The 26,352-nt window shown below is 52.6% G+C and overlaps 1 protein-coding gene across 1 annotated transcript in view; it reads right to left on the reverse strand.

Annotated features, from left to right (window-relative positions):
- RBPMS (RNA binding protein, mRNA processing factor) overlaps positions 1-26,352 on the reverse strand; it is a 46,489-nt gene continuing 20,137 nt past the window's right edge. Inside the window, exons 2-8 of the mRNA XM_067297372.1 lie at positions 22,407-22,484; positions 21,028-21,066; positions 20,339-20,401; positions 14,195-14,345; positions 10,075-10,205; positions 2,642-2,711; positions 1-86 (exon numbers count right to left, since the gene is read on the reverse strand). Coding sequence (XP_067153473.1) covers positions 2,649-2,711; positions 10,075-10,205; positions 14,195-14,345; positions 20,339-20,401; positions 21,028-21,066; positions 22,407-22,484 — 525 coding nt within the window. The 3' untranslated portion in view covers positions 1-86; positions 2,642-2,648. The remainder of the gene's footprint in view (positions 87-2,641; positions 2,712-10,074; positions 10,206-14,194; positions 14,346-20,338; positions 20,402-21,027; positions 21,067-22,406; positions 22,485-26,352) is intronic.

Genomic DNA, 26,352 nt, shown 5'->3' on the forward strand with positions numbered 1-26,352 from the left:
GAGAGCTTGAGAACCCAGTAGCCACCTTGGAAGACTCCATTAATACCCACAAGACTGACTGTAGGCCACCATCACACACCTGAGACCTGCAAGAGGACACAGAAAGGGTTAGAGACACCCAGCCGGCAGCCATGGCCACGCACTGGCTTCAGCTGCGCGGGGCTGCCCCAGCTCCAGCCAGGCCTCCCGGGGCAGCCCCAGGGTGGCTGCAGCCCCAAGGGAGGCTGGAGGAACGAGGGCAGCAGCGAAACCCTTCCTTCTGCATTGCCATGCTGCAGCCTTTTCTGGCCGGAGGAGCCTAGCAGGGAGTGGGAGGTCCCCACCTCCCTGCCTGGGCAGCATCTGTCCCCACCACACCTCACAGGAGCCACGGCCACCGCCCGCCCGGGTGACCCTGTGAGATGGCAGCTGGCTGAGCAGGCCTGTGTTGCTCCGGGCACACGGATCTGTTCCAATGGAGCCACTCATCTCCCATTCCCAAATATGGCTTTGCTTACGTTTTAGCTGGAAACATTGGCACGCTCCATATTTTGGAAGAACCACTGGTTCCCAAAGCCTCACCACTTCCTATTTTTATCCCCTGGGCCTAGAATAGCTGGCAAACACTTTGCAGATACAAGAAGTTTCAGGTTGGCTGCTGCAACGCAGTGCCCTTGCCACGGGCAGTCATCCTGCCCTCCATAGGGGTGCCAGTGTGCACGGCCCACTCTGCACCGCAGAGGCAGAGCCACTCTGCAGGGGACGGGGGCACAGGCAGCTAATGCCAGCAGCATGCCTGGACACTGGGGCCTCTCTGCCTCATTGCAGCTGCTGGGATTTCTCCGTGGGTGGGTGCAGACATGGCACAGGAGCCTCCCCAAGGGTGTTTCCGACAAGTTTTCCCTTTCAGTTCTTCAGCTTTTTTGCAGAGCATGGCAGGTCAGGCGCTGACAGTGTGTGGGTGGACGGCAGCCTCTCTCCTGGCTGCAGGGGCCGTCGCCTGCAATGGTCGGGGCAGTCTGGGATCATGGTGCACATGGTACTCTTCATCAACCAAGCCTGTTCCCTCTTCTATTTTAATCCCCATTGTTTATTTATCCATTAAAGGCTGAGTTATTTGCAGAACTTATCTTTCCAACCTCCCTTTCAAGACTTTTTCCGTCCAAAGAGGTCCCAAGTGTAATCAAATCAGCCCCCTGCCCCCCCATGCAGCAGGCAGCCAGGTGCTTAGTAACACCATGCTTTTCATTTTGGTCACCCCAGGCTGCCAAGAGATTTTTCATTAAGTTTTAATGAGATGTTTGCATCGCACTCAGAGATGGAGGCTGTCTTGAGCCAGGCAGGGAAGAGCAGAGCCCCTAGTACCAGCTTGGTTTGCAGGACCCATGCTGTCTCCCCACCTCCTGGGCAGGCATCTGCTGTGGGCCAGGCTGGCTGAGATCGTGTGGCTCGTCTCCTGCAGTAGCACAGACCGAGGAGGCATGGACCTACCTTTCTAGTACACAGTAACAGGGACACCGAGATGTTTGGGAAAGCATTGAGGATGGCATCGAAGCCCCACAGATACCCATCGCTCAGCAAGACATCCCTTTCTTGACCTCAAGCCTGGAGGGGATGAGGAGGGCACCACGTCCCAGTGAGTTGTTCTCAGGAGGAGCTGTGTTTGCCAGGACTGAGCCAGGTCCTTGCTGCTGTCTGCACATTGGCTGCACTCTGGGCCGGGCTCGCCTGCTTGCTTGGCATGTGCTATCAAGCATCTCTTCCTGCAGAGCCTGCTCAAGTCTCTTACATGGGGTCAAGGATACTTGGAAAAGAAAGCCATTGCCAGAAACCATATCTGGTTCAAGAAACACCCTGTACTGGCAGTTCCTGGAGACTGGGAAATATCATCTCTGCTTGGCGTGTTCTAACTCTTCTCCATGCATCTGCTTAGGGCCACCACTGGAGACAGCATTGTGCGCCAGACAGACCTTTGGCTTGCCCTGCTATGGTCTTTTTTTAATGTGTGTTCCTCCTTCTTTTGAATAAGCCTGTACCAGCTCCTCTCTGAACCTTTCCCAGCTGCTATCAGCCTCCTCTTGTGCTGCGACCCCTGGCCATGAGGCATTCGCTGAGAAATGGCCTCCCTAACACTGGCGCTGGGGCAGGCTGTGCATGCTGCCCCCCTGGCACTGCTGGAGCATGCCTGGAGCAGTCCCAGGCACTGAATCTGAGGCCCTGTGGTGCCGTCCTTCTGCATGGCAGTGTGGCTGGGGAAGGTGAGATGATGGCCGGAGCTCATGGAAAGTGCTGGACATGGCACTGGTCTCATGACGCCAGGGACTGGGGCCTGATGTGCCACCTGCGACTTTCCAGACAGCTCTGTGTACCTGGGCAATGCTGGAATGGGTGCCCAGCAGGCCAGTCCCTGCCAGTGCATAGGCCTGCACCCTTGAGGGAGGCTGCAAGAGGATGAAAGCAGGCAGACGTATGGCCAAGGAAGTGACCAGGGGACGTTCCTTGGAGAAGCTAAAGTGTGCGACTGCCTCAAGGCTCAGCATGGGGCACAATGTGAGGCCCCCCCCGGTGCATTCCCACCCTCTCTAGGCTTGTTCAGAGCCAGGGGCCGCGGCAGCGCATGGGAGGGGCTGGCTGCGGTGCTGAGCACCAGTGCCGCGCTTACATGGCATTCAGCAGAACTGACGGGACTTCCAGCCCTGAGAACCAGCCTCGGAGGGAGGGAGCCAGCGCATCTGGAAAGACAAGAGAGGCAGAGATAAGACAGGTGGCAATGGGCTCCCAACGCCGCTCGAAACCCAGGCTCTGAAAGAGCCGGGCACTTCTGGGCTCCAATTTCCTGACCTGTCCCCCCCTGCCCTCCCTCTTCTGTGTCCTCCTGTCTCCAGACAAAGGACAGAGGGAGTCAAAACACAAGCTGGGGACAGAGGCAGCACACTGCTTCCAGCTCCGGTTTGCCCAGGCTGCTGTCCACGGTGCCCGGCTGCATCCTCATGGCACTACAGCCCAGGGTCTCAAGGTCTCTTCCCCACCTCGTGTTGCTGCCTGCAGCCACAGGGACAGCAGAGCATGTGGGGGGAGCCGAGAAGAGGCCAGAGGGGCAGCCGGGACAGTGACAGAGGGGACCCAGCAGGGACAATGACACAAAGGAAAAGGCACCATCACAGTCCCCCTGAGCGGGAACCGCAGACACTGGGCCCTCTTCTACTGACACCTTAAAGCACTCACAAAATAGGGGAAATGTTCGCTCCACTGCCTTTCCAAAGAACACTTCCTTCACAAGCCAAGTCTTGCCATTAGCTGCCAAAGGGCTCCTGTATGAGCCACCTGCCCAAAGGCAAGAGATCCAGCACTCCGCAAGTCCCTTGGGTAACAGTAAGTTAGACAAGCTGTTCTGCAGCTCCCATCACAGCAATTTCTGCAACAGCCCACTGAGGAACCTGCAATTGCATTTCTTCTTCTGTGCCCTGCACGTCGCTGATTTTAGGCTGGGTGCTGGCCGGTTCTGTGGCGATGGCTACCAAGGTCTGGCCAGAAGCTTGCTCAAAAGCTTGTACGGCGAGCTCTTGCAGAAGGATGTGGTCCTGTACATTGCCATGACAGGTTGGTTGCGCAGTGCTCCTCCACAGCTCCCTGGTCTGTATGCCCAAGTGGAGCAAGGAAAGAGCATGCCAAGTTGCCCAGGTGCTTGCTAGTGCTCCATGACATATCTTTCACCTGATGCAACTCACAGCAAATCCTGTAATGCAGCTTGCAGGGAGGTGACCCTGCAGAAACCAGCTCCAGTTTGGGTGATGTGATGTGCCTCTCCGCTGCCACCCACCAAATCACCGCCACTCCTCAATGCCGGCAGCTGGGAGGGGTATGAGGACAGGCTCCAGCTCTGGGCACAGGTAGAGCAGCACCTAGGGGTTATGGGGAAGGTAATGCTGCAACCTTCCTCACCATGCTGAAAACAGCCCTGCTAGGAGGCTCTGTGTGTATTGGGGATTGTGAAGGGATGAGAAAAGGAAACACCTCACCCTTACTTCTGCCTGCGGACCTCTGCCCCTGGGAAGTCACCAGTCCCCGAGAAGAGCTGGAGCTGCCTCTCGGGAGGAGAGCTGTGCTGCTGCTCTGGGAGCAGGCAGTGGTCCTGAAGGCCGTGGGGAGCAGGCTGCACGCAGCCAGGGTGCAGGCAGCAGCTAAAAGGTGCCCAAGACCCCCAGCCACTGAAGAAATGGTGCTTGACAGGGAAGAGAAGAGGCAAGAATGGAGGCAGGCAAGGTGGCGTAGTCCCTGTGCTGTGCCTGCCACCACAGCACCCTGTGCCACCCTTTCCACAGTTGGCCCGTTGCCCCTTGGGGCCAGGTTGGAGATGCTGCCAATCTAGAGTTGTCCCTTGCTGAGCCCAAACCAGTGAATTACAGCAGCTTGGGACTGTCCACCCTCTTATGAAGCATCAGCAAAACAGGGTGAGGCCAAAGAAAGGCCACGAAGGTGCTTCGAGCTGGGGCACATGGTACACGAGGAGAGGCTGCCTCCCCACCTAACCTACCTGCTGTCCACCACCACCTAATGGGAGTTACAGGAAAGATGATGCCCAGCAAAAGGACAAGAGCCACCAGGCACAAGCTGCAGGAGGAGAAACTCCAGTGGGCCAGAAGGAAAATATCCTTCCACTGGAGAGCAGCGGGGCCTGGTCACCAGCAGGAAGGTGGTGGCACCTGTGGGGACATGGCCCTGAGCACCCTGATGGGGCTGTGAGGTGGCCCTGCTTGGGACCCATTCCCTCTCAGCCCATCCAGGAGAAGCAGCACATGCTGCAGTGTGGGTATAATAATAGCGGATAATATGTCTTCAAATGCCTTTTGGGTTTCTGGTCAGAGATTTGGCAACCTAAGCATCCAGCACCATTTCTGGCCTCCTGCCACCTCCAAGCTGTGCCCCAAGGTGGGGATCAGAGTATTTCATCGCCCAGGTAGTAGGGGTAGGGCTGGCAGCAGGTTTGCCAGCATTGCTCACTCAGAGATCATGGCTCTGGTGCCTGGAGCTGAGCTCGGATGGTGTCGCCAGCCTGGCGCTCAGGCATCACTGCCTCCTTTCCTCAGGAGAGCCTTGAAGGGGGGGGAGATGCCAGACGCAAATCCTGAGGGAAATCATGCCAGGCGCCAGTGCATGTTCAGCATGCCCTGTATGGCTTTGAGAAGAGGGGCACAGGCACTTTCCACTCCTTTCCAGGTTGATCCTCTGTAACCAAGAGGGAATATAAATGACTGCAACTTCCCCAAGAGAGGCCAACTGAGCAGAAGCAGCATCTCTGTCACATGGAAGCGCCTGCACACTGTTTGCTGCAAAAGGGTGCCCCCCATCTTGAGACCCCAACCAGTCCATTAGTGTTTCACGCTTTGGCATCTTCACTCACTGCTGGTGCTTTTCTTTGGGTCCTTTCCAGATGAAAAAAAGGCAGCAGCTTCACGTTCAGCTGGTAGCTTAGACAGACTGATCCAGAGCTGACCTTTCCCTAGACTTCGTGCCAACTGCATGTGCCTTTGCTTGAGAAATGCACGAATTGTGCCCAGAAGCACTATGGAAAGCTCTGCTGTCACTTGGAAATGAGCAGGCATCCAATGAGCGTGGTCCGGCACCAGCTTCCCAGGGCATTCCCTGCAGCGGGACGAAGGGGTTTGGCCAACACCCACCACATGCAGGAAGTATCAGCTGGAAAAGCGCCCTCAGAAGTGATGTGCCAGCTTCTCTCTTCCCTGCTTGCCAGGCCATTTCTCCGAGCCACAAAGTTGTGTGTGGGGATGGGTTCGGCACATGCCTGCCCTGCCACCCCCTCTGCCAGTGCTCCTCCGACAGCACTCACTGTCTCCGACTGAAGAGCACAGCCTGTGCTGGCAGGCTGCCTCATCCTCTGCAGCAGGCAGGTTCGCAGGGCTCTTGTTATGGTGAAGAGGAGTTTGGTTAAGGTGCCTCTGGGTATTATCTTGTGCAGGCTAGACATAGGGATCGAGAAAACCCCCACCCCTACTTCACACCCTCCAAATTACTGGCCAGCTGCTATATTGTGCCTGCACCTGACTGCTGACCACACTTAGGGTGTTTCACTGAAGGCCACCACAAGCTGGTGACAACCCTGGGTCTGAAATTCTCCAGTAAGGCACATTTCTATCATAAAACTGGCACTTCTGTGATGTTTTTGCACAGGTCTGTCCAACCAGCATCAACAAAGCGCCCTGAGCTGGGCGCTCTGCTGCCCTGATGTGCTCCTCACATCACAGGCACATGCAAGGGTGGCTGGAAGCCATCTCCACATGGCCCAAACTGGTAGGGTTTTCCCCCTGGTCAGATGCAGTGCTGCCGCAGGACCCAGCGGACCACACTGCCTGCCAGCTGTGGCATGGAGGAGTGAGCGTAGCCGGCCAGGGCTGCACCACTCAGCTGAGACATCAGCTGTCTTAGCAGGAGACGGAGAAGCTTTAACAGCACATGGCAACTCTGCTCAGCGGCTTAAAGACAGGCACTGAGAAAGGACTTTCTGTATTAAAATAGCCCATGTTCTAGGCAGAAGTAGATAGAATACATCAATTACCTCAAAATTTAACTTAGTTACTGCTAGTGAGCAAGCAGGGTCACATGTAATGACAAGAAATGACTCTGACACTCAGGTTTGTGCCTGATAGGAAAAAAAACACAAAACACTGCAAACTGGAGCATGCCCACAGTCCCAGACCGGCTCAGCAACGCCTAAGAGAAAGCCCCTGCCTATAGTCACAAGCGCTGTGTGCTTTGGTGGGTGCACAGAACCAATGTGCTCTGCACAGCTGCATTTGCCGGCAGCCAAGCATCTCCGCAGACACCATGCTGCTGTAACGCTGCCCCTGCAGAGCCCAGTTCTGATTTTAGTGGCTCTACTTCCCAGGTCAAGAAATACGAGTAATGCAGCATGGGAATGCTGGCAATTGCTTGCTTGGGTTAGAGCTGACAAGCTGCAAGCACTGTGTGGATATTTTGCATTTGCAAACTTCGGAGAGCAAGGACCGCACTTACATGACTGTTTCCTTCTAACAGACCACCAAAGCAATTATCTGAACATTTCCTGTGCCTCCAAAACAGTGCAGATGCTGGCTGTTAACAACTATTTGACAAGAAAAGAATGTATCTGCAATAATATTTACCATTGCTCTTCCTATAAACAGGGCCTGAAAAGCTGGAGTTTTGTCCAAATACTAAAGTTTGATTTTAAGCCAAGCAGCTTTCCTCCAATCTCAGTTGCAGGACTAGTAAATCGCCTTCCCTCTGATCACTGCCTGTGTTGAAAAGCTCATTTCTCCAGAGTTTAACAGGTGGCTGTAACCCAGGCTTCCTGCATTCAGCTCCCAGTAATAGCCATGCTTTACAGCAAGCAGGTTCGGATAACCAGAAGTGCACATGGTCTTGTAAATAAATGGCTAACGCCGTTCTTGCTGACCTCTGCGGCAGCACTGTGTTTGTGGGGACGGTGGGCTGGGGCCAAAAGCCTTTCGGATGCTGCAGAGCTTATCTAGCAAATCTGTTTCCATTTGCTCATTTCCTTCAGCTTGCGGCCAAACTGGAGCCGAGGGAGAGGAGCAAACCTCGGGGCCTTTAACAACATCCCGCACGCCAGCATCTCACAGCCCCGGCCACTGGCTGCAATGTTTCCACCCGGTGGGGAGATGCTTCCAGGCTGCTCCGGACAGCCGCCTCAGCTATGAAGATCACCTGAGATGGGAGCTGGAGGCTGGTGCTGCAAAGCACGCTGGTCTCAGGATAGAACAGGCACCTATCAGCCACAAATGGAGAAAACCTCTTGCTAACCATCACCCTCTAAATTTTGCCAGCTCCTCTGGACACAGGATTTTCCGCCTCTCGATCTCTGCTAAGAGAAAGCAAAAGTACTGTGCAGTTGAGAGGGTTTTCCGGGGTTTTACCAAGTCATGGCTTCACATGGAGACCTCAGAGGCACAAGCCCTTCCTTTCCACTGTCCTTCCTATCTTTTTATCAGCCTCTGAAAAGCCTCGAGCAAGTATCAGAATCTTGGGAGAAAAAAAACTCATTTCCTGTGCTTTGAAGTGAACAAACTGTGCTTCTCGCAACAGATATAGTGCATGGGGTTCAGAACAGGTCTGCAGCCCCCCAAACCCATCGGGGTGAGAGGGGCACAGGGCTGGGCACAGACGGCACCGGCCCAAGTGATCATTTCAGGCAGCTGGGGTGGTATCCTCTCCAAGAAACCTGAAGAGGAGTCACAGTTTTGGCCCTCAGGATGAGGACAGTGTTAGAAAAGGCACAACACATTTTGCAGAAGCCCTAGCAACACATAAACTTAGGCGGGAGCTTTGCACCAATTTTCTGCAAAAACATGGGCCGGAAAACCACTCATCACTGCCACCCCCTATCCAGGTCCTTGGTGCATGACTTATCTGCCATGAATGAAACACCCTGTCCCCAGACACATTGGATAAAAGCACGCAGCAGCAGGAGGGGCTGGAGTAGCAAGTGCGGGGGGAAAGCATGGTGGGAAAGGGTAGAGATGGGGCCCAGCCACCACACCAACATGGCAAAGTCCACAGCTTCCCCATGACGGGCACCCATGACGGGATGAGCCGATGGCACCTGCTCATCTACCATATTTAATTCTGCTATTTTTTTTCAACCTCCTTTTGTTTCTTCTTTTTTCTGGGTTGGTTGTTAATTTTTAATTGCTGTGTGCTGCTATCATGGACCATTAGTGGTTTCAGCTAGTGGGGTGCAACAAGCAGAAAAGCGCTTGTGACAGAGAGCACATTACTTGGGCTTTCTGCCTCTCGCTTTGCAGGGTGTGACCATGCTGACAGGGTCAGCTCCACTCCCTGCCTGCTCAACCATACATCGTGAATAAAATATGGGCCCTCTATTTGTGCTTCATTTTCCTTCTCCTTCCAGTCAAAGTTGCTTTACTTCAACCCCCAAATTCACTGCCCTCATTTCAGCTCCCAAGTTTCCAGGCACTCTTCAGACAGCATTAGGAAATGGCCCTGTTTCAGCCCAGAAATGGCTGGAAATGCAGGCTGCAGCTGACTTCCCATGTACTGCCCCAACCACCAGCTTGCCAGAGGCTGGCTGCTTGCCTGGCCTGGGTTGCTGCCTACTGCTTGCGAAGTGCCTGAGTGGCGAGGGGGCCCCTTGCACTTGGATCAGCTCCAGGCACCTCTCTGGAGCTGCTCCGGGCTGGCAGCCGGCTGCCCCACCTGTGTGCTGCACTAGAGCTGGGGGAGCAAGCTTTTGATGTCCACACCTGGCTGCCAGATGCACCCACCATGCAGGGATGGTTACCACTGCAACCTCTGCACCCCTGCGTGTGAGCTGGGGCCAAGGTGATGCTGAGACACCCCTGGCACTGGGTGGCACAGAAGACGGTGACCCTCATCTCCGTACTAGCAGCAGACAGCATGGCAGGGCCACTGCCCCACATCGACGGAGGAGGGCTCCCGGACCCCATAGGGCTCCTCAGAGGACTCAGAAGGTCCCTCACACTCCTTAGCCAGGTCACAGCAATGTCCTCCCTCCTACTGCCCCTGGGGCAGACAACCTGCCTTCCAGCAACACCACTGTGGGGCCGTCCGTTTCCGCATGCAGCCCCCCCACGTCCTGCTCCTTCTCAGCTAGGACTGGAGCTGCCAGCTCTGCAGACTCACCTCAAATGCACACTCATGTGTCAACACAAATTCCCTTCCATTTAATTCAACCCAAAGATGGCCCAGCCCTGGCCGGACACCACATATGGAGAGGGAGGGCATCTACCCTGCCCATGAGGTCTCCCTTAGCTGCCCTGGTTTCTAGTGTGGACGAGAGTGAAGGTATTAAGGAAGAGAGAGGTGTCTGGGGAATATCAGGCAGTGTGCTGTCATCTCGTCCCACCAGTCCCGGCAGTACGTGTCAGCTTGATTTAGGTGACATCATTAATCTCTGGAAGGAGTGTCTGTTAGCCGGACAGAGGTTAGTCGTATGGTGAGCACTGAGGGGAAGGGGTAGGGGCAGGGGGACGGGGGACCAGGTTTGAAAGGACTGTGGTAAGGTGAGCGAAGTCGTGGCTGATTGGTATCAATTACCTGGGCATGCAGTGAAGCGGGATACGTGAAAGCAGGAGGAGGTAGAGCAGGTGCTAACTCCGCTGGGTACAGAGGGTACGGCCCCCACACTTCAGGGCTACTGGGATAAAGTGCAGGCACTGTGAGCTCATCTGCAAGAAAAGAATAAGGAGAGTTAACAGTTACCATGTAGCTGTGGCTCAGACAACAAAACAAGAGACGCCGAATTGCACCTGCAGCCAAATAGCCTCGACTGTGTTCCCCTACCAGCTCCCCGTGACTTGAAGATCATGGGAAAGGCATGGCAGAGCCGTGGCAAATCCAGCTGTGGAGGAAGGACACAAGCCCAGAGCCACTCCGACTTGGTCCTGTGCTCACATGAAGGTGGGACAGCGGCTACAGAGATGGCATCCAGGAGCCTGTCAAGCAAAGATGTCCCTGCCAACAGAGGCAGTGCTTGGCAAAGGGCACTGTTAAGTTACAGCCTAGAAGACGCTGGCTAAATGGAGCCAAAGCCCAGGCAGGAGTGGAAATAGCTGTGTCCTCCAAGACTTTCCTTCACAGGATGGAAACCTTCGCTCCCTGCAGCGCTGAGCAGAGGCAGTAACTCCGCTGGGGCAGGTCGGCAGCAATCACAAGCGAATTCAGAGGACCTGTAATCTACTTTTTCTTTCTACGGTTAATTGTGAGCTGTCAGTTTATTGATTCCAGCTTCTTCTAAATAGCCTGCAGGGGACACCAGCCACAAGTGATTTAATAACATCATAAATCCTTTGTTTTCCCCCAAAACAGTAGGGAAGTGGAGACCAAGCACAAGCTTCTGCCTAAATTGTGCAATTTATGAGTTCCAGGGCTTGCATTACTGCCACAGGCTACTCTTTCCCGAGGCTTGTTCACAGCTAATGCTTAGGACCTGATTCATTCATGAGCTTCTCCATAAAAAGCAGTATGTTCGGTGTCGCTGTCAGCAGCAGCTAATGAGAAATAGCAAGAGCAGATGGACTGACTCAGAATACAATGCTGTTATTTAACTCGCCTGCTTAGAAAACACAGAGTTCGGTTTTTCAACTTTTCAGCCTTTAGCAAGACATATTGTGAGGCTAGGTACGCTTCCTTCCCGTTTCCAGGGAGGCCAGATTGGCTTCTTCAGCTCTGAGAGGTTTAATTATATTTGGGAATCCGATGTCAGCCAGTTTGAAGAGAGTTTATGACCTATAAATACACCCACACATAAATACGCTTGTGCAACAGAGATGCAAGGAGTTAAGGCTTCTGTTTTTCATCTGGACACGAAAGTTAAAATGGAAGTAGTATTCCAAAGGCAGTGCAAGAAATGCTTTCAAACAGCAAAAACTGTTAAGACATGTTTCACGGTGAAATATCCACTACAACAAAATCTCCAACCACTGCTCAGAAACTCCCTGGCCCAGCGATGTGGCGAACCAACACTACAAGCTTGTCCTGTCCCTATGCTCTGGGCTAAGCAAGTGCTCCTGGCTGCTGTTGGTGACAGGAGCCTGGGCAAGTCAGTCCACCCCAGCAGAGATGCTCTTTATGGTCTTTAACCTGTCTTAACTGAGGGGAGAGCAGCTCTCCCGCACCCATTTCACAGAGGAGGTGATCACAGCAGTTTCTCCCACAACATGTCCCTTTTGCCGCTGCTTTTTGACAGAGCATGGACAATTATGCTGCCTTTTCCTCGGATGCTGCTGCCATGGCTGAGACAGAGCCTGCCCCAAATATCGCAGCCCTGGAGCTTTAAACCAAGGTGCTTCCAGGAGCCCCAGCTGAGCTCTGAAAGGACATCGCCAAGCTGAGCTGATGCTTCGCACCCCATCTGCCTCAACAGATTGGAAACGCGCAGCCCTTTTGCAACTCGGGGAAGCAACCATGTAAGAAAGGCTGGCCACTTGCCCACATCACACAATCACAACGGCTCACGTCAGGGCTGAAGTGCCTCCAAGCATGAGGTGCTCCAGCTGCTCCAACTGTATGCCAGCACAACAGCACCTGGCACTGCTGTATCCGACACCCATAACGTCTCCAGGGTTACCCCAAGATTTCTGCCTGTCTCTAAGCTGATGTTTTGTAGTCGGATACCTCAATGAGGCCAAAATGCTAGCCCACCTGGGCAGCTCTAACAGCCCCACACAGATATGCTGGAGGGATTCGGCAGAGGTTTTTCTAGCTTCCCTCTGCAACCAGCAACCTTCACATGCTCAGAGAAGGCTCCAGTTCTTTCCAGCTATGCCCCGGGTTCACTGCGACCCACTTCCCGTCTCCACGGCCCTTCCTCCAGTGAGTCGTGAGAGCAAGCAGCAGCCACCATCCCCTGCACCACCATCGCCACCCCAGAGGTTGTGTTTCAATGACACAGGAGATTACAAGTTTACACTGTTGACTTGAAAGTAAGATAAACAGCAAAAACTTGGCAAGGGCTAGCATAAACAACCACCCCTACCACAGCTCATTCCTAAGGGTCGTGTTCATCTCTCCGAGCGGGAGCAGCAGGACTGGGCAAGCCCAGGGATGGGCCCCAGCTGCAGCTGTGGGTTAACATGGTGCCGAAGAAACCCCTCACAAGGTGGTGAGACACAGCAGGGATGCATGGGGTTCCCAGTGCCCTTCACAGTGTGTCCAGGAGGGCTGGGCACTAGAAAAAACCTGTTTTCTCTCTCCTGGAGAACAAAGCACATTGTGCTTTGATTTCTGGCTGGCAGCATCAGGGACGAAGCAAGGGTTTTGCTGGCCCGGACAGAAGACTTGTTGGCTTCCCTCATCTCTTCCCTGCTATAACCATCCCCAAAACTACAGGTGTGGAGGAGAGAGTGGTCTGTTCCAAGGTGTTGACTTTGGCACAGCTGGGGCTGGAAACCATGTCAGCATCTGTCAGGAACCCACACCACCACAGCAAAGGCAGAGGATTTCCTGGCAGGAATCAAATATTTCTCCTGTCTGGGCTGACCACGACCTGCTTGCTGGTCTTCTCCAGCATTGACAGCCGGGTTTGGAGATCGGAGGGACCCCAGCTGCACACCCATATCCCACCCATCACTCTGGGAGCGGTGCACTTTCCTGACCATGTCAGGCTCTCAGGCAAGCGGCACGCTCCAGGTTTGAAGACACTCAGGTAGAAATGGGCCCTTTAGTGGTCACCAGCAGTGAGGAAAGCCCCAGAGAAAAGACTCCCCCACAACCACAGGAGCAAAGGGGGAAGGGGTGTCCAGAGGTCTCTGGTCCAAACTCCCACTTCCAGCAGGACTGTTGCCAACACGAGATCAGAGTAGCCATGATTTCATCTAGCTGAGGCTTGGAAACCACCAAGGATGGTTTTTTTTCTGCCTTCTCTTTTACAAGTTTTTCCTAATACTCGAGCCAAACTTCACAAGCTGCCCCTGCAGTATCATCTGCTGTGGCCAAGAAGAGTTTGCCTCCGTGATCATGGTGTCTGCCCCTCAGGATGCTGTACCTGTGGTTAGATACTCCCAAGCCTTAGATAACCCATACGTCACCAGAGCAGGCTGACTTGGCTCCCCTCTCATTGCAAACCTAGTGGCCCCAGCCTCAACCATCCTGGTAGTCCCACCAGACCCTCTCCAGTGTCCCCATAGCCTCCTTGAACTAGGGGCCCAGGCTGGATGTGGTACCCTGGGACAGCCTCCCTGGCACCAAGGGAAGGGCTAACAGCTGCCCTTGCTTTCCTGGCCACAGGCCCACTCACATAGCCTGGCATGTGGCTGCCTCATTCAGGATGAGCATGCACTGCTGGCTCAAATTTAACCTGGTGCCCACCAGCAGCCCCCCCAAAGGTACCTCAGCTCCCTCCAGTGTCCCCCCCAGTGTCTTTGTCCCAGCAGAGCTGGTGGGTCTGTATGTTTGCCTGGGATTTCTGCATGGTCTGAATTGCCTGAACAAGTGATTTTGCCAAGGCAAAGGAGGATGGGAAGATTCCTCATGTCCGATGTCCTCACTGCCAGGACACTGGGCAAGAGGCAGGCGGTGGGGCTGGCTCTGCCCGGAGCACCAGAGCATGCCCTGCTTCACCTATGCCAGCTCCCAGCTGGCAGATGAAGGACTGGGTTGGAGGGTCATTTCTCCCCCTCTTGTTCATTTTCAAAGGAGAGCAAAGCCAAGTACTTACATGGCTCCCTGGCGATGAACTGAGGTACGGTGCTGGGGAGAGGTGTGCTGGGGTTCGGTGTGCCCACCAGTTTGCTCTTGGCCATCTTGGTGTTTGCCTTGGCGAACTCCAGGCGGAGTGTCTGGGGAATCTCGGGGTCGAAGCGGATGCCCTTGGAAGGAAGGAAACACAGCCAGTCAGCGAGCCAGGCGAACAAAACCCAAAGAGCCCTGACAGGAGGAAAGGGGGTTCAGCCATTCACAGCCCCAGCAGTGTCCTGATCCTGCCACAGTTCAGCAGACGTTTCCCACAGGCCTCATTCGTTCTCTCTTGCATGCACAGACTCTCTCCATCACCTTCACCCCAAAATTCCAGCTGGAAAACCAGCTCCAATGACTTGCTCAGAAAGTTAGGTCCATAGCTTGGGCCTGTTTATTTTTCCTGCTGATAAAACATTCACTAATAAGGACTTTGTTTTCCTGATTTTGTCCCCTGGTCACATAAGGAACCTTCATCTGGCTCCCAGGCTGCTCTCTAATCTGGACTGAACAATGCCATGGCGTTATGGGGATGGAAACATATTATACCGTGGAGACGATGTTTTGCATGCCCTGGCTATAAAACGTCCCTGCTCACAGCAAGACATTTACGTCAGGCAGGGGGCTTGGCTCGGTTAACCATGTGCTGCTCAGGGCACACGGTGTGCTCGGAGTGAGGGGGAAGCGACGCTCTGGAGGAGGGAGAAGCAGACAGGGAACCTCAGGGAGTTGCTTTTAAAAGGAGCAACGCTCCCTCTGAGCCCAGATACAAATGACACTGTGCAGAAAGGGGAGTCTGGGCAGAGCAAATGTGAGGCGGTAGCTTCCTTGATGCCATCTCACATGGTTACAGGTGGAGAAAGAGATCCTGGCACCTCTTCTTATCTAACACATTTTCAGGGCAAGCAAGCACACACGTGGGGGCAGGCAGAAAGCTCCCTGCCTCCTCCAGCATGAGCCCCCTCCACCGCCTCCCAGAGCCCTGCAACAAAAATAACTCCAGATTTTTGTCCTCAATTCAATTTCCAACATCCTTGCAAACTTCCAAAGTTTAAATGACCTAATTTGTTTGGCAGTGAACACTGAGGCCGTGGGCCCTCAACAACTTGCATTCCTCTAACATCTTTAGGATCAGCACCATATTTGGTAGTCGGCATCCTGCTCAGCCAAGCTCTTGTCCAGAGGGATTAGCAGAGCCAAAAATATTTTAAATTTAAAATGAAGACAAGGAAAAACACAGAAAGGCATTAGAGAACTGGCTTCACGCTGTTATCCCTGCCTGATGAGATTATTCAGTGGGCGGGGTGATGTTACCCACTGCATCAGCAGCAGCAGTTTAACTCTGCAAAGGAAGAAGGAAGCTGCTAAAGAAAAGTGAAATCTGCTCTTTTGCCTGTAGCAAAAATAAAGCCGATGGTGGCTGAGAGGCGCCTCTCCAAAGACTTCTGCCAAATGGTGGTGCCGACATGTCTGAGGCCATGACGAAGCAGTTCAGGGGCACTGAGAGATGCTGGTCCCCAACCTGAGCCACTGTCCGGGGGCCCTGGCACCCAGAGCAGCCCTTGGGGGCTACAGCTGTGCTGCAGCTCTGATGGCAAGAGCAAGGTGAGCCAGGGCAGTGTCGGGTAGTGAAAGGCTGCCTGCCAGCTGGGGGCAGGGGCCTTCATTAGCCCGACACACAAGGGAATGAGACAGCTGCACCTCTGAGGTTACATGACTGGGGAAAGCAGGTACCCCTGGGTGCTGTTGGCCGACGAGCACTCCAGGAGCCTCGGAAAAGCAGACATTTCCTGGAGAACTGCTTCCCGGTCCTGCATTTCCTCTGCCGGTTTACAACTGCCACCTGGTTATGAGACACCTCTGGCACAGACTGGAAAACAACGCATTCCCAGGCTGTTTTTCCAGCCCACACCAACAAACTGTGGCATCTTCTGCTCAGACACTGAGCCCTGTGGTACAAAACCCTGCATCCTGGGAGCTGGTGAGGAGTTCAAGGCTGGGCAGACATTTTTTCCCACACTTTTTTTTCATCTCTCTGAAAGCTTTTGCAGCTTTAGCTGCTATTTTTCCCACTGAACAAACAGGAAACTCTGGGAAAGGAGTCACACTCTGACTCATATCTAAGAGCCTAATCCTTATTTAGATAAAGCTTCACGTTTTCCAAGTGGGAAAGGAGCTGAGGAGTTGCCAGGATTATTGTCCGACCAGCGATACAACACTGGCTAGCATGACAGCCACCCAATTTAGTGCGACCCATGACAGGGAGCTGCCTAATTTAATGTGTCGGACCAAAGGTGGATAGCAACAGGGTCAGAAGGTAAACCTGTCCGCAGTGCTCTGCTGCCAGCACTGCGTCTCTGTACCGGGATGTGCCTTTCCAAGGTCAAAACCCTTGCAGTGCTCAAGACCATAAATACCTCTTTCACTATTATCAGGATCGCCCATGGAAAGGAAAGAAAGCAAAGTATTAAGGAATGTAGAGGCCTTCAGAGGCTCGATACAGCCCTCACAGTCCCATCACTGACTTCCAGCATGGTTGGAAAAGCTGTTCTTTTTCCTCTGAGACCCGCTTTCTGCCATGAAAGCTCCTTGCTTGAGCTGGCCCTGCATGTACAGCAGATTCGTTTTATGAATCCACTTGTGTTCTCCATGAGGCATTTCAAGCCAAGCGGCAGAATTATGCAGAGCTGCCGCCGCAAGCAACAGGCCCTCCTGGGGCATAAACTGTGCTTCCCATTTCCTGAGCCTTTTGCAGACACACTAGTGCACTTCGGTTGCTCCGCTTTTTTCCCAGCCCACCCGGATCCAGCTGCTACACAAACATGTATCCCAGGAGCCCTTGAAACCATCCTGAATTGATCTGCCAACCACACAAGAGACCTTGTTTTCCCCCCCTGTGTCTGCCCAGACCTCTGCGGTGTGGGCAGAGCTGGAGCTGGAGAGAGTGCCAGCCACCTGCAGCAGCATGGCAGGACAAAACTGCCACAGTATCAGCATCTTCAGACTGCAGTGAGGTGCCTCCCTTTCACAGGGGTCACGTCACCTATGCCACCCTGCAGGGACTGCAAGCCTGCCATGGGCTGAGGCGCTCACGCTTTTGAGGCTGCAGCAGACTTGAAGAGAGGGTGCTGTGGAAGGGAAGCACAGCTGGTGCTTGCAGAACGGAGGCAGCCGCTTCCTTTGACAACACTTTTTTAATGACACATTGTTTATGTGATGTCTGGGACAGTGTTTCCTTAGCACATCCGGGCTGTGGGTCACCCCCTCTCCTCCCGCCAATCCCACACACCTGCCTAGGCAGACGGTTTGGTCTATCACCTGCAGCCTAAGCTGGCAGCTTGCAACGCAGCTCTCAAGCTCAGCAGGCCCAGGCTGAGCTCACAGCAGGATGAAGGGCCTCTGGAGGGTGGGCTTTCCCTCAGGTCTGTCCTGAGCCCCCAGGCTGATGCTGCAGCCCCAACTCCAGGGAACCGCCCTCCGTCAGCACACAGGAGGTGCTGCAGGGATAAGCCCGCCTGCTTTGCAGAGGAAAACTGTCTGGAAAAGCTCCCTGAGGTCAAGAGAGAACCAGTGCTGCTGCATCACCTCCCACTCCTTAATCTCCCACAGACAGGAGGTCGCAGACCTGGGCGCTGGCTAACGTCAGCCAGACGGGGTCCTGCGACAGGGCCCCTCGCTGTCTGGACTTCCAAATGCAAATGTCAGCCGTCTTCATAAATAACGTTCCCCCACCACCACTTCCTTGTAATCTTTTTCCTCCCCTGCATTTAGCAGGGGAGGCCAGAGGCTGTTCATGCAGCACCTCTTCCCCACGGGCACCCCCTAAGCAAAATGAAATCAAACATGCTAATCACAGCTCCAAATAAATCTGGGATCTGGAGAGCCCGAGTGGAGGAGAACAGGGTGGACACATTTGCTGCTGTCACTAGTGCAAATGTGGAGGGCCCTGGCTGGCTGGCACACTGGAAACCTGGTTGGGAAGCACTCTGCCCCCATGCATCAACTTGGAACAAACCACTGGCCTCACAAAACCGAGGCACCAGTCTAAAAAAGGGAAACGTGAGTTCTCCAGGGTTATTTCACTGCTGTAGACAAGAGGGATGTTTTTAAGAGCTTTGATGCAGTGATAAGTTGGATATCAAACGACTGGAACAAAGCATGTTCATTTACTGGAAGAAAATAACCTCTTCAGTGCCTGCATCTGGCTTGGATCAGTGTCAGGGTTGTCCCTGTGCACACACATTCTTACACAAACACATGCACACACACATACACACACACAAAAGCACATATGCACACGTACCCTCACACATGTGCTGTTGCACGCACACACACACACACACACTCATACACTTGTTCATGAAGTCTGATCGCTCCCACAACATTGCCAGCGGTAAGGAACCAGTTTCAAACCAACTGAGCAGATTAACACTGATCTAGAAGCATCATCTTCTATGTAGCCATGTGTCTTTCTCTCCCCTCCCATGTTATAGCAAAAAGGGGCTACAAATTCTTCCTGACAAACGGTCAAATGATCTGTGCTTTGTAATCCTCTTCCAGCACATTGGCATCACAGAGCTCATGGGCAATGCTCTGCACAAAGAGGTCTGTCGGCCCATGCACTGGGACACAGCCCTTTGCTCTGCATTGCCAGGACAGAGACAGGACAGCTGCCAGCTCTTGCTGGGCCTGGCCCAGGAAAAGATCTTTGGGCCAGCTGGTAAAGGCCAGCTTGAGCCACACATAAAGGCTCTCTCCAGAATTTGCATGCAGGTGGTATGAACAGCCAAGGCCAAGCAGGGAGTGCATGGATTTGGCAGTGTGCTCACACCCCAGAGATATTTCCTTGGTCCAGTGACTTACTGTGGCTGCAAAGTACTACACTGTCAACAGGAAAAACTGCAAGTACCTGCAGTGCTCAGGGGAGCTGGTAGGACTCTCCTGGATGCTCTTACAGAAGACGTGAGTTTCAAACTCCCTTGGGAAGAGATCTTGGCTAGGTGCTCTTATCTCAGCCATTTTTTATGGAGGTGGGAGAGGGGAGACAGAGAATATAACCTCCTTCCCCTCCAGGAGCGATTAAATAGTTCTGGCCCTAAAAAAAAAGAATTCCAGCCAAATCTTGCAAATTGAGACAAACTCTGCTATGATGTTGGGGACAACACAAATATTTTCACCATGACATGTGATCTTCACCACAAGGTCTTCACTTCTGGCATCTTCACTCTGGCCTTTCCATCCTTGGAGATCATGAACTCTCTGAGTTGGACTAGAGCCCTCCAAAAGTCCCTTCCTCCCTAAATCTCTCCATGTTCCTGTTGCCCAATAACAGTTGCCCAGTTCCAGTGCTGGTAACATGGGCCTCAGCTGGAAGAAGGCAGAGGCTACCTGCTTTACAGAAAACAGAGAGGCCAGCAGAAAGCCTTATCTCCCCAACATTTTTTAAAGCTGGACTAAGACTTGACCATGTGCCAAGACAGTGAAAAAATGCGGCCAGCAAAGAGAAGCCATTATAAAAAGAGGAGTGAGGGATGGACATTAGGAAGTAGTGGAGATTACAATGATAGCAGATGATAAGTAGCAGATCAGGAAATGGTTGGAGAAATGGAACGTATTCAAGCTAGCAGGTGCGGAAGATACACATCCCCAGGCCAGAGAAACTTGGAGAGCAACTGGCAGTCATTTGGGGAAGGAGAAACGAGGGAGGAATTCAGGGACAGGAGAAAAAAAAGAGTGAGCTCTTTCAGCCTCCTAAGAGTGGTCCCGTCATATGAGAGTTGTTGGAGAAAAGACAGAGTCCATGAGCACGAGTGCTGAGGAGCACGCAGCATATTCCTGAAGGCCAGCCACCCTCATTCCTGCCTGGTCCACAGTCACCTCATAAGCATGGGAGCAAAACATGATGGCGTAAGCGAGCTGCCCTTCCCTCCTGGCAGACACAATGGTTCTCACAGGCTGTCACAGACAAGCACAGTGTTAGGCTTTGGCCATGAATCAAGGAAAGATGGCTCTCCCCACCTCCAGGGGAGCAAGCACAGGCGACTACTCTGCCAGCAGTACAGTTCCCCATCCCTCCCCAGGATGCGAGCCCTGGCACAAGCTGCAAGGAAGGGCACCACATACTTACGTTCAGAGCATTTTTAGCAGCTTCTGCTTCTGAGCGGCTGTCAAAGCTAACGAACCCCACGGGCTGAGGAGTGAAGAGAGGAGAGGTGAGTCAGGCAGGCAGGGGAGCAGTGATGCCTCCTTAAGCTGCATACAAAGCAGTTCCCTGGGATGGGAAATGCAGATCTGGGATCTGCGCCGAAAGATGGTCTTAGCCTCACGGGGGACTGGAGCCAGGTGAGGCTTTTATGGCAGGGGCCAGACATTTAGTTTGGTACTCAAGCAAGAGGGCAAGGCCTTGGAGCAGCGGTCTCTGGCGATACACACAAGGGCCACAGCCCAAGGCAGACTGGCTCTGCTCTCTGCCTGGAGGACAGCCTGGTGTCACTGCAGCCCTCCACTGCAAAAGGCATGTCATTCCAATACAAGGGCTGAGTCCAACAGCCGTGTGACCCTCCTGCTCCCAGGACACCTGCCCTGATCGTCCCTAAACAGGCCCTTGCCTCTGCTGTAGATGCAAGGCTCTTCCACTGGAAGCTGAGCACTCCCAGCAATGAGACTGCATGAAAATCAGGGGATCTGGAGAGATGAGGAAAAGAGAGGACTAGACTAAGGCTGGAGCTTAGAAGAGATGAGACCCTGCATTGGGACACTGTTCCCAAATCGCACAGTGCTGGCAACTACAAGCACCCAGTTCTGAAATGCTCTTACCTGCTTAGACGTGAGTTTTATAAGAGACCCTTCATATCCCTGCAAGAAAAGAGAAAAACTCTGTTTAGCCAAGATCCTTCTGAGATTGCCACAGATAGATAATGCTCAGCATGGACAACCAGATAGAGACTGATATTATCAATCCCTCAGCAACTGAGCAAGTTTTCCCCATGCAGCCGAGCATGCTGGACCAGGACACAACCACTGCAACAGCAATGCCTAGACTTGGGAACAGTTGACCAGCAGCAAGACCTGCTGAGAAGGGAAATTTGGCTAGGAGAGGCTCACCCCCCCCCCCATCCTCTCTACTGAGGGCCTGGGAAGAGTAAGCTGCAAAGGCAAGCCTGGGGCACAGAGTCTTGAGCGCTCGGTTAGGAGGGCTGTTGGCAAAGAGATGCTCTGCTCCCTAACGTGGACTCCCCTGCCTCTGCCTTACTTCGCCCAGGCTCCTGGGGGTTGTGCTCAGAAGCAGAAGTGCCAACACTTTAGGGCACTTGTTGTTCCCTACCCTTTCAACCCCGCTAGCCCTTCGAGAGGGAAATGTGCATTATCTGTGACTCTGCAGTAAAACAGTTGGGGAGTATTAGGCAGACATGATATTGAGCTTCTTACAGCTATAAAGGATTAGCACAAGCTCAGGGACTCAGTGCCACTGAATTTTTTGCATGGCTGTTTAATGCCTGATCGTAGCTTGATAATACCATCTTTTGTATTTTAAAAGAGCCAATATCTAAGCTCCAAATCTGTCATGGTCAAGAAACACAGCGGGGATTTTGAGAGGTTTAAAGTCAGTTCTCTTCTGCTATTAAATGGGGTGAAAATCAACGTGGAATTTAAACCTCTGTGTAATCAAAGAGCCTGATACCATCTCTCTATATTTTACTGGGGGAAAAACATGCAGAAACTTGTGTCAGTGAATGGAATGATCAAAGCAGGTTTTCTTTGGGAAACCAGTGGGCTCCTGGATCCTGCTAAGTTCAGAGACTGCCAGCCCATACACTTTGCCAGCCTTGCCATGGCGAGGACTGGAAGCAAGCTCACACCTCCTGAGTCTTGCCACAGTACCCTAAACCAGGGCCCAGTCTGGAGCAGTGAATGGGTTTCTAATGCCTTTGCAAGGGCCAGGTCCCCATGACATACCCCCAGACACCCCACCTGACCTTACATTGCTCCATTTGCAAGGGTTCTTTGCTACACAGGTATGTTACCATCTCTTGCACCCCTTTTTGCTCTCAGGTCTGCGGAGAGGGACCACATGGTGACACTGGGATGGTGCAGGTTGCCAGCTGAAGCAATGTGCTCCACGGTCACCACTGTGCTCCACTGCTGTACAGATTTTTGCAGACCACCTCTCCCCCTGGGGGACACAGATCTGGTACCTTAAAGGGCCTGAACAGCAGGTAAAGTTCCCGGGGCTTGATATCCAGAGGCAGCCCACTCACAAAGAGTGTCCTGACCTAGAAAAGAAGAAGGAAGGTTCATGGGGATCCTTATCCAGCATCTCTGGAATAGACTTGTAAATAATGTAGATAACCCACATTGTGGACACTTCCAAGAGCTGTAAGTGTAAGTGGCAGCACATGAAATAGATGCACACTGTAGAAGGACACGCTGCAAGCAGTCAGGCCCACAGCAGGACACCTGGTGGTTTGCCACCTTTCATGGCCCCAACTGCCCATACTCACAGGCAGCCCTGGTGCTGCTGCTCCGTTCAGTTGCCGTTCTCCTATGACCCGTGCCTGCAGGGCTTTGTGCCCTCTTTCCCCCTTGGAGACTCTTTGAATTGACGGTTGAACTCTAACACACAGTGTAAAGATGTCTCCTAGAAGGGAACAACTCCAACTGAAGGGAAATTTAATGGACAGCTAAATGCCTTAAGACACTTAAGGGATGAAGCATTTTTCTGGGGGTGTCCCTCTCCCTAAAGTGACCACAGAAGAAGCCGTTTAGATTAGACACCTGATGCTCAGATGGTTTAAAGTTAGCTGAGTTCAGTCCTAGCCACGTGGAGTGTCACCAGCGTGTGCGGCACATGGGAAGCCTTGCTCAGCTAAAGATTCTCCAGGTGGAAGAGGCTATGCTTCCCCATGCCTTCCTACACAGTGTGCAAAACAGGATATCTTGCCGAATCCACAACAGAGCCTTTATTCTGCAAACAATGGCTATTGTCTCTGCAGGGTTTCAATCCTGAAGCAACTAAGTAAGGACTCAAAGAAGCAAGCCCAAACTACTTCTCCTATAGTACAGAAGTGTCAATGTTTGGAACAGGGCTAATTTTAAGTAGTCTGTCCGGATTTTTTAAAGTCACCTTTTAACAGTGTCTGAAGGATTTAAACTCCTTTTGGGTGGATCTAAGAGTGGTGATGCAGCGTTTGCTGTCATGCAACATCCTAAAAGTAGGGACAGCTTGCAGAAATCCTGATTCCACAAATGATGACAGCAACAAGACTGAGAAAGTGAGAACTTAATCAGTTCCCCCATGGGAACATATTAGGTCTCATCAATATGGAAGATCAGACTGCACTGGTAGGTCACAGCACTCTGCAATAATCCCTGACAGAGTTATAAAGTTGCTCAGTCCCACTGAAATTGGCTACGCTGACAGGATCTAACAGCGTTATAATCTTGTTAACATCCTGGAGAGATCAGGTAAAAATAATCCCACAGTAGTAAACTCTGCTGAATAAATAAGCCCTGAAAGTCGTCTCTTCCTCTTTCTATCAACAGCTCACGCTGTGGCATCCAGCAGTGTCCATAGGGAGCTGATTTCCCCTCACTGCGGCAGGAATGGCAGGTAAGGCCAACCTCTCACCTTGCCTAATTGTCAGGGTTGGCAAATATTGTAAATTCCTGCTGACCAAGTGAGGGTGTGCTACGTGCAGAGGGGCTGCAGCCACCAGAAGCCCCTGGGGCTGCTAGCTGCTTCCTTACTTTGGAATAACTTGCTTGTCCTTGAAAGTCTATTTAAAACATTAGGGTGAAGCACTCATCTTTGAGTCTTTACCAAGGAAATGATGCCTTGCTCTTATGTGTACACCCCCTCATGCACCCTCCTCTCACCCTGGGGAACTAGACGCACCCTCCAGAGGCCCCAAAGCTTTGATATCAGCTCATTTCCTCCAGGCCAGACATAAGCTCAAATATACGCTCAAAGGATCAAAAAGCAAACTGTGATAGTAAAAAGGAACAAGGGCAGGGGGACATGCCCTCCTTGCTCACAGGGACCCTTTGATCCTACTGTTCAAATTGCTCCTGCCATCCAGACAGGATGGGGGAGACTTTCTTTGCCCTTCCCCACTTCTGCTCAGAACGACGCTTGACCTCAAGAGGAGCAGAGAAGGTGGACACACTCAAATGCTTAAGGAAATGGAGGAAATAGGTGATGGAAAGAGATCAGACTGGCTATTTTGAACCTACCAACACAAAGCCTGAGAAGGACCTGATGGCTTCATAAATACACTCAGGTAAACATCAAGGAGGGAGTTTTATTTAGAGTGAAGAGCAGTACCAGTATGAGCTCAAAGGAGCTGTGCACTTGAACCACTTTCTGCGAGTTCCCAAGACAGCTTGTGGGTCTCTCTTCTCCCTTTTTGGAGGCCTAGGCATAAAACCAGCAAGATCACATCCAAAACACTTCATCTCCTCCCATAGACCAGCCTTGCTGCCAGTGGCAAGTTCACTTGCCAGACACTTGCCAGCCCTTCTGATCAGACACTCATTCAGGGACCATGAGTTGGAGAAGGCCTGTGTGCCTTGCACCTCTCTTAAAAAGTTGTATGTAATCTGCCACTTCGTTGCCCAGTTTCAGTGGCCAGGCTGGGCAGTGGTCTTTTGGCACGGCCAGTTTGCTGGGGCTGCAGAGACCAAGGATGAAACGCTTTCTTTAAAACCATGAGGCACACCACAGATGCTTGGAGCTCGGAAATGGGGTCTTTTCCAGCCTCCAGGACCACATGGTTGCTCCACATGAAAGACTCTGTGGCTAATCAGATGGGAGTTAATCTGAGTGGTATGACCTGCAGCAACTTGCCAAAGAAATCCCTATCTCACCTGCAATGTATTGCAAAAACTTTTAAACCCATTGTGTTAATTGAGGCAATCCATTGTGTTAACCTATCAAGATGAGCTAGCTTCACGCAAGGAAATTGTTGCTGCTCTGCTAATGCAGCAGAAACGAGATCTGCACTTATGTCAGGCTTTTCTGAGGCAGGTAAAACCCTGCCTGGGTAAAACCTTTTGAGTCAGATCTGGACTGTGTATAAAAGTTGGGACACTGAGTGATTCTTATGCTTTATAACCAGCTTTTAACTGGAGGAGCAGCGCTGCATGGAGAAGACGAGAGACTGAGAGTTGTATCTGCTGCCAGTCCCTTGTGGCTTATCCTATCAACCTCATCCAAAGACTGACCAGGCAGGAAGCACTGAGCCATGGCTCACACAGGTTTGGTGCCTGGTGCCCGGGGAGCCCTCAGAGTGCAGCCTGATGCACGTTGTGTTGAGATCTTGGGGCGGATGAGGCCTGGGGGGCGTGTTAGGTCTCCATTGTCGCAGCCTCACTGGGCCCTCATGGCCCAACTGGCCTCTCCTGGCGCCTCCAATGCCCACATGTCCCTGCCCATGGCCCGGGCTGCATTTAGGCTCAGGCCTGGGGCTGGGGCTGGCCCTGGCTACTCTCACTGGACTGACTCTGCTTGTTTGGGTGCTGTGGGGCTGCACTCCAACTGGTGAGATCCCTGCTGCACTCCCTCACTATCCTAGCAAAGAGCTCACAGAGGCAGGAGCCCCCTGTCCTCATCCCAAGTGCAAGGTCACAGGTGAGGGGAGGGAGCATGTTGTTTTTTATATATATATCCTGGAGTAAGAAAGCTTCCCTCATCTAGGGTACAGAGGAATTCAAGTCCTTTGGACATGAACTGCTTTTTAGGCACCCAAATACCTTGGGAGAGCTGGGCAGAGGGGTCGCAGCAACTGTCAGTTGGACCAGCCCTTGGTGACAAGTTGCCCAGTCTGGACTGGAGGAGGGGAAAAAAACCTTGATTTTTGGCCAAGTTTCCTGGCCTGTAGTTCTGCCAGCCCACCCACTATCTGAGCTTAAGTACTGGGACACATAAAACTGCCAGACCAGGCCTATTCTTCAGCTGAAATTTGTTCTTTCTCTTGCAGATAAAAGATATCTAACACATCTCTGAAGATCTGGGAGTGCAAACATTCCTGCTTTGTGTAACAAAACCTCTGGCTGACCTACGGCAAATATCTATTAAATAACAAAAGGTACTCAGCTCTGTCGGCACAACACGGGCCATTTGCATATAGCCCTTATGTCAAC

This window comes from Apteryx mantelli, chromosome 5, assembly GCF_036417845.1.
Source record: "Apteryx mantelli isolate bAptMan1 chromosome 5, bAptMan1.hap1, whole genome shotgun sequence".
NCBI classification, from domain to species: domain Eukaryota; kingdom Metazoa; phylum Chordata; class Aves; order Apterygiformes; family Apterygidae; genus Apteryx; species Apteryx mantelli.